Source organism: Artemia franciscana, chromosome 5 (assembly GCF_032884065.1).
Source record: "Artemia franciscana chromosome 5, ASM3288406v1, whole genome shotgun sequence".
Taxonomy (NCBI): domain Eukaryota; kingdom Metazoa; phylum Arthropoda; class Branchiopoda; order Anostraca; family Artemiidae; genus Artemia; species Artemia franciscana.
Genome location: NC_088867.1, coordinates 7,413,259 through 7,421,389, shown reverse-complemented (window position 1 = coordinate 7,421,389; position 8,131 = coordinate 7,413,259). Strand labels below are relative to the sequence as shown.

Genomic DNA, 8,131 nt, shown 5'->3' with positions numbered 1-8,131 from the left:
TTAACCGTAACAAAAATCAATATAAACAGATTTTTGATGCGTTTGTTTAGTTTTTTCGTAGACACCCCCCCCCCTTTCCCCAAATTTTATTTATAACTTCCTCTCCCTCCCCCCAAAACACAGATACGACCCCGATTCTAAGAACTTGAAGTATCACTTTCCGTCGCTCCTTTTTGTTGGCATTTTTAAGAATTCAAATAAGATCACCGGCAAAAAGGCAAAAAAGAAGCATTTCCCTCTTCAGGATCGATACAGTTTTGATATTACAGCATAAATTTACAACACAATGATAAAACATAATACAACATAAATGATGTTACAACATAAATAAAATGTTACAACATAAAGAACAGAAGCCTGTTATTTGAGACCCTTTTACAATATTAAAAGGTTTGATAATTTTTTTTTTTCAAGGGTGTGATTAAGTGAACTGGTGGAACTCGAAAATCCCATGTTAAAATTGAAAATTTAAATTTCAAAGTACTCAAGTATTCATTGGCGGAAGACATTGCTTTCAATATCAGGCCTTAGCTTCTTGAAGATGTTTGCTAGGATTTTACAAAATGTTTGCTAGGATTTTACCCTATTTCCTCTAATTGCTTAGAAATCTTAGAAAATGTACACAAGTTTACTTGTGTACACAAACTTTGTGTACACACTTTTTTACACAAGTTTACTATATGAAAGATATTGCTTTTAGAACAAAATCGGTACTATCATGAGCAGAAGACAATAACCTATAAGATGATTGCAACTGTATTTCGATATATTTTCCTGGTTTCGAACAGTCCACTACTTGAAATTTTTACAAGTTTTTTTGCCAGAAAAAATCGTTTCAGATCGCCCTAGAGACCAAATCGACAAGCTGGTATAATTAACCTGCTATTTCCGCCAATGAATAAGTGCCATATGAAGGGTTTTTGACAATTGACGGTCTCTAGAGAATTGAGAGACAGAAGGCTACCCTAACTTCAATTTTAAACCTCGATGTTTTCAAGTTCACTAAATCACGGCCTTCATGATTGATGTAAAACTTTCCATTAATGCAAAAGTTTTTACAGTTGAGGTTATACGTATCAATTAAGAATTTTCGCTTCTGAAATTTAATATTCTTCCTTGGCTGATGTATTGAATTCATTATTCTAAAGGTAGACATACTTCACTGTAAGATTAATAACAGTCATTATTTTGAGGATGGACATTCTTTGGCCAGAGTGAATAAAAACTCACTTATTATTCATGAGGGTATCGCTTCTGGAATCAATATCTATTAGCATATCTGTGCCTAAAATAGTAGTTCCTGAATAGCTGTTACATGTAGGAGACTTATGCAAATACAGTTTTTGCACTTTCTTCACTTTCAATCCGTGATAATTTAATTAATATCATTAAAATATAATTAATTATGTAATTATTATTAAAAAAAAATTGCTGGCTTAATCAAAGTTAGTGATCCATTTTTATTTAGGATCACTGACAAAGGGAGATGCAAACTTGAAATTAAAAAAAAATAACCTAGGCAGAGCGTAACTGTTCCGTTATTGAAGGTACTATGAAAAGATATATATATATATATATATATATATATATATATATATATATATATATATATATATATATATATATATATATATATATATAAAGAACGATGTTAGCACAATGTGTTATTGTTCTTTTTAGACCAGGGCACTTCATATTGAAGGAATTATCTTACAAACTTTAAAAAGAGCTCATTCAATTAGAAATTGAAAGGGCCGGTGCTCTTTTCAAAAAGTTCGTGGTAACGAACTGTAGTAAGGAGCGACCCGTCTCAATAGTAACCGGAACTCTAAAAAATGGTATTTTGATACCAATAGTTACTTCAAAAGAATTTCATTTGAATGCTGATTTTAAGTATATAAGTTTCATCAAGATTAGTCTTACCCATCAAAAGTTTTTGAAATCAAAATTCTTCGATTGAAAATTTTGTAGGCTATGTTCATAGCATGTATTATACGCTAGCGAGCTTTGGTTTGCTTGTAGCTGGTGTAAATGTCACTGATTAATAACTCAGTAATTAGGTATGTAATTAGTCTTGTGATTTCTGTTCTTAACGAGAATCATAAAATTCAATTTGAGAAAATTTTGAGAAAAAACTGAGAGTTACTCCCATGCTCATTTTCTCCCCAAAGTCACCGAATCAAAATTCTGAGATAGCCATTTTATTCACCATAGTCGAAAAACCTAGTAACTATGTCCTTGGGGACGACTTATTCCCTCGCAGGCCCCGTGGGAGGGGCCGCAAGTTACAAACTTTGACCTGTGTTTACATATAGTAATGGTTACTGGGAAGTGTACAGACGTTCCAGGGGGATTTTTTGGTTTAGGAGGGGGGTTGAGGGAAGGGTATGTGGGAGAATATTTACATGAAGGAACTTCTCATGGGGGAAGAGAATTTCATTGAAGGGGGCGCAGGATTTTTTAACATTATTTGAAAAAAAAATTAAAAAATAATAATGAAAAGTTTTTTCTACTGAAAGTAAGGAGCAGCATTAAAACTTAAAACTAAAACAAAATATTAGGAATATGAAGGGATTACCTCCTCGTAATAACTCACTCTTTACGCTAAAGTATTTTTAGTAATTTCAACTATTTATTCTACGGCCTTTGTGATTCAGAGGTCATTCTTAAAGATTTGGGATGAGATTCATGCTTTAGTGTAAAGAGAAAAGTATTGACAAGGGGGCGAACCCCCTCATATACATAATCAAAATACACAAATATAGAGGTTCGTTCCGTAAGTTAATGCGTAAGGTACGTATGTTTATTACTAACAAAAACGTTCGTAAAAAAAATGTTTAAGTGACCGAAAATTGAAAGGCTACTAGGCCTCTTAGTGTAAGTTTTAAGCTTGTGTAAGAATTTAAGCTTTAGTGTAAAGAGCGGGGTATCGACGAGGGGTGAACCCTCTCATATATGCAATAAAAACATACGAATATAGAAGTACGTTACGTAAGTTAATTCGTAAGCTACGTATATTTTTTACTAATGAAAACGTTCGTAAACAGTTGAAAGTTCTAGTTGCCTTGTTAAGTAATCAAAAAATTAGAGGGCAACTAGGCCTCCTCCCTCGCTTCTTTTTTCTCAGAATCTTCCGATTAAAACTATGAGAAATCCATTTAGCCAAAAAACAATTAATATGCAAATTTTGTTTCAATTATTTATGTGCACACAGCCAAGATAAAAACATGCCTTAATTCAAAAACGTCCAGAAATTAAACAAAAAAAAACAAATTTTTTCTAAATGAAAGTAATGAGCAACATTAAAACTTAAAACGAACAGAAATTACTCCGTATATGATGGGGGCTTTTTCCTTTTATATATGGAATTTTTGAATTAAAAATGGAATAGTTGTGGCTTTGGCAAGTCAAGTCACGGCTAATAGTAGAAAAAGCCAAGGCAGATTCCCCTCCCCTTTTCATTGCCGTCGTTACCATCTCCCGCTTATGCTACAACCTCTCATTCATGTGACTCCACAATGCCAAACTAGAGTCAACCTGTTGTAGGGTCTCCCCGTGGAACACGGGCTGGCTCAACCTCGCTCTTCGCTCTCTAATTCGCTTTTTACGCTAAAGTTTTTGCTGTTTTAGAAAGTAGAGTTAAGAGAAAGAGTCAAACATTAGCGTAACGAGTGGGGCGTTGAGGAGGAAAAGCCCTTTTCATATACGGAGTAATTTCTGTTCGTTTTAAGTTTTAATGTCGCTCCTTACTTTCAGTTAAAAAAACTAGTTTTTTTTATTTGATTTCTGAACGTTTTAGAATTAATACATGTTTGATTTTGGCTCTCCGCACATAAATTATTAAAATGAAGTTTGTATACTAATTCTTTTTATGGCTAAATGGCTTTCTCTTAGTTTTGATCAGACGATTTTGAGGTAGGGATAATAGGGATAAAATAAGGGGTGGGGAAGGAGGCCTAGTTGCCCTCCAATTTTTCGGTTACTTAAAAAGGCAACTAGAACTTTTAATTTTTAACGAACGTTTTTATTAGTAAAAAATATACGTAACTTAAGAATTAACTTACGTAACAAACTTTTATATTCTTATATTTTTATTATGTATACGAGGGGGTTTGAACCCTCGTTAATACCTTGCTCTCTACACTAAATCGTAAGCTTTGTCCCAATTCTTTAAGAATGACCCCTGAATCAGAAAGGCCGTAGAATAAATAGTTGAATTTATTAAAAAAACTTTAGCATAAAGAATGAGGTATTTATCCCCTCCTAAATACCTCGCTCTTTATGCTAAAGTATTTTTAGAACCCCTCATATGCGCAATAATCTCTGTTCGTTTTAAGTTTCAATGCAACTCCTTACTTTCAATTAAAAAAGTTTTCATGTTTATTTTTTCATTGTTATTTTATAGTATTGCTAGAAAATCCTGCACCCTTTTCATTGAATTTTTCTTCCCCCATGACATACTCTTCCAAGAAAAGATCCTCCCATATAGCCCCCTCCCCTCAACTCCACCCACCAAACCAAAAAATCCCCCTTAAAACGTTTGTACACTTTCCAATAACCATTACTATATGTAAACACTGGTCAAAGTTTGTAACTTACAGCCTCTTCCCCAGGGATTGTGGGGGAGTAAGTCATTCCTAAAGACATAGTTATTATGGTTTTTGACTATGCAGAACAAAATGGATATCTCAAAATTTTGATCTGTACACTTTGGTAAAAAAATGAGCGTGGGAGGGGGCCTAGGTGCCCTCCAATTTTTTTGGTCACTTAAAAAGGGTACTAGAGCTTTTCATTTTCGTTAGAATGAGCCCTCCTGCGACATTCTAGGACTACTTGGTCGATACGATGACTCCTGGGAAAAAAAAAAAACAAACAAATAAACACGCACCCGTGATTTGTCTTCTGGCAAAACTTACGAAATTCCACATTTTTGTAGATAGGAGCTTGACATTTTTACTGTAGGATTCTCTGATACGCCGAATGCGATGGTGTGATTTTCGTTAAGATTCTATGACTTTTAGGGGGTGTTTTCCCCTATTTTCCAAAATAAGGCAAATTTTCTCAGGCTCGTAACTTTTGATGACAAAGACTAAATTTGATGAAACTTATATATTCAAATTCAGCATAAAAATTTGATTCTTTTGGTGTATCTTTTAGCATCAAAATTCTATTTTTTAGAGTTTCGTTTACTATTGAGCCGGGTCGCTCCTTACTACAGTTCGTTACCACGAACTGTTTGATTAAAAAAAGATGTTTTTTTTATTTGATTAATACTTAAAGCGGTACTTAAGTATTATACGAGAAACACTCGAGAAGTGAAGTTTGGTTAATGCCAATAGTTTAGAAACAAATTTGAGCTATATATTTGCACACTGGAGGGGTTGGTGGTAAAGCATATCATACATTAATTACGTAACGTAAACAAACCTATTCTACCCTAATCAAAATACCAACTAATATTTAATTAGAACACAGCTACCAATAGTCAGAAAATAAATTCTATCAGTATACATTGCAAACTAACTGGGATGAAAACCAGGTAATGTCTTTAATGATTCTCGCATACTACTTAACTACCTATAAAGCAATTGAAGGGAAATGAACCATTCTCCCACGCCCATCATTTTCCCAAATATATCCGATTAAAATTTTTATATAGAAACATTGTTCAACGTAGTTTGAAAGTCCGGAAATTATGTATTTGAGGATGATATCTCCTCCCCATAAAACCTTAAGGGCAATGGATGTAAGTTATGCCCAGGGAACATATAAGGTTTCATAGATAGGGTGAGCGTATAGAATCAGGACGGGGCTAGTTAAATTGGTAATCGAAAGTTCTAGTACTCATTCTAGGATTCAAAATCATCGAATGGCAGATATCCCCCCCCCCTCCTATTTTCCCGAAATGCATCTTATAGAAATTTTGAGGTACATTTTATGTAAAATAGTCCAATTTTCATGTAACAAGGCATTTGTGGTTTAAACAAAACCCCAGAGCCTTGGGGGTGAGGGTCCTAATTGATACCACGGGGTATTTGAGGTTTCATGAAAAAGAAAGCTGCATAAACCTTAGAGGAGGCTCATTTGGTTGAAATTTCGAATCTATAGTTTTATTTCAAGAGTCAAATGTTTTAGATGGCAACTAGCCCCTACTCCAAGGGTACCCCTCTTTTCGCTAAACGAATAGGATTGAAATAGTGAGAAAGTGATTTTGTTCCAGAATAGTCAAGAGAACATATAACAGGGCCTCTAGTGTTAAAAAAAAAAGAACCCAGAGGATAGGGTTTTGGGTCATATTCTTGGGACAGAAACGGTACTTATGGAATGAGAAGTTATACAAACTTCAGCTTTGGTTCATTTGATTTCACATTGGAAGTTATAGTGCCCTTTTTAAGAGTTAAAAGTTGATCAAAACCACTTATAAAGTAGCACTTTTAGCATATTTAAAAGTTATTTGAGAGCATTTAAAAATAAAATTCCAATGATTTCACTTTTATAAATTTAATATATGAAATATAATTAGCCCTTTTAGGAACAAGAATCAGCATATGTACATTAAATTAATGATACACATTCATTGGAATTTTTTCAGTAAAATGCAAATTATATTCTGGCCTTGAGGAGGCATAATTTGTTAGCCCTACCCATGTTAATTTCTGCTCGTTTTGAGTTTGTCTCGGTAATTTATTGTAATTATTTTAAAAAAATACTTTCCCTTTATTTATTTCATGTTATTTGAAATTTTTATCGCTCTTTGTTATAATTTTTATTATAATTATGTGAGTTCGAGGCGGATATTACTACTTTACATTTATGTAATCGGAACTAATACGGGGAGAAATAACTTTTAACTTCGAAAAGTCTTGTAGGGTGTGCTCCAACTCTCGTATTGTTTCATTCTGATTATTTCAGGTTTTTCCCTTTTGATTGGTCCCTTCATCCTCTAAAACAGAATGATTGTTTCTATTTTTACTTTCAAATTATTGATACCTTACTTTTTAACCGATAATGGATAAAATTCTTCCAACAGTCAATTTTTCAATTCTCATTTTTATCTTAAATCCTAGTTTTGAATTTAACTCCTGGGAGTTCAAAGCTTTTGATTGAGAATTGTCCTTTAGAAGCTGTAAGGTAAAAGCTAAAGTAGTAAAACATGTTAGATGTGAAAACAGTCTTTAAGGGTGTAGATTAAATGTATACAGTTCAAACTGTATTCTATTTTTCATTTAACTCTTTAGCATTTCCAAAAACATTCAAATTTTTGCCCCTAGACATTACTTAGATATTGAAAATGTCCCCTTATACCAACCTCGAAGAGTGCTGTACCTGTGGCTTTAGTTTCAAATTCCTCAAAACATCACCCGACATTTTCACACCTGATATCTTAAGTCATTCCTGGTATATTGCAGATTTATCCGTTTGAAAATCTAGATGCACTCTTTCCTAGAGTTTCTTTTCATTTAATTTTTACCTTACATGAAAGTTTTCTTGATACCTAGTAAACTTTTGTCAATTATTATACTACAGCGCCTACAGCAGAAACTGGACCAACATCTTCGCTATGAACAACACGGCTTCCGACCTGGAAGATCATCTGCAGACCTAATTTTCACACTGAGAATGCTGGTTGACGACTCAAAGGAATGAAATAAAAAGCTATATCTTCTTTTCATTGATCTAGAAAAGGCCTTTGACTCGGTTGACCGAGAAATCTTATGGAAAATCCTCAAACACTATGGAATACCCCCCCCCCCCCCCCAAGACAGTAGAACTGATTATCGCCCTGTATAAAGAAACAGAATGCTGTGTTCGAACAGAAAACGGAGTTACAAGATACTTCAAAATCATGACTGGTGTCAAGCAAGGATGTGTATTATCACCACTTTTATTTACAATAGTTATGGACTATGTACTCAGACAGTCTATGGGCTATGGATTAAACGTCAACAACAAACAACTTGCAGATCTTAACTTTGTAGATGATATAGTACTACTAGAAGACGCCAAAGATCGATTAAAGCTGCTATTTGATGAAATCTCATAAAAAGCCCAAGAGTTCGGATTGTCGATCAACGTCGACCAATCAAAAAGAATGTCCACATCTGGCTTCCCCCTAACTCTTCAATGCTCC

General features: G+C 33.9%; 1 protein-coding gene across 1 annotated transcript in view; it reads right to left on the bottom strand.

Moving 5' to 3' along the window:
• Positions 1-7,594, bottom strand: part of LOC136026824 (tRNA-uridine aminocarboxypropyltransferase 2-like) — an 8,970-nt gene extending 1,376 nt beyond the window's left edge. Inside the window, exon 1 of the mRNA XM_065703527.1 lies at positions 7,535-7,594. Within this exon, the coding sequence (XP_065559599.1) occupies positions 7,535-7,594 (60 nt within the window). The remainder of the gene's footprint in view (positions 1-7,534) is intronic.
• Between the last annotated feature and the right edge of the window lie 537 nt (positions 7,595-8,131).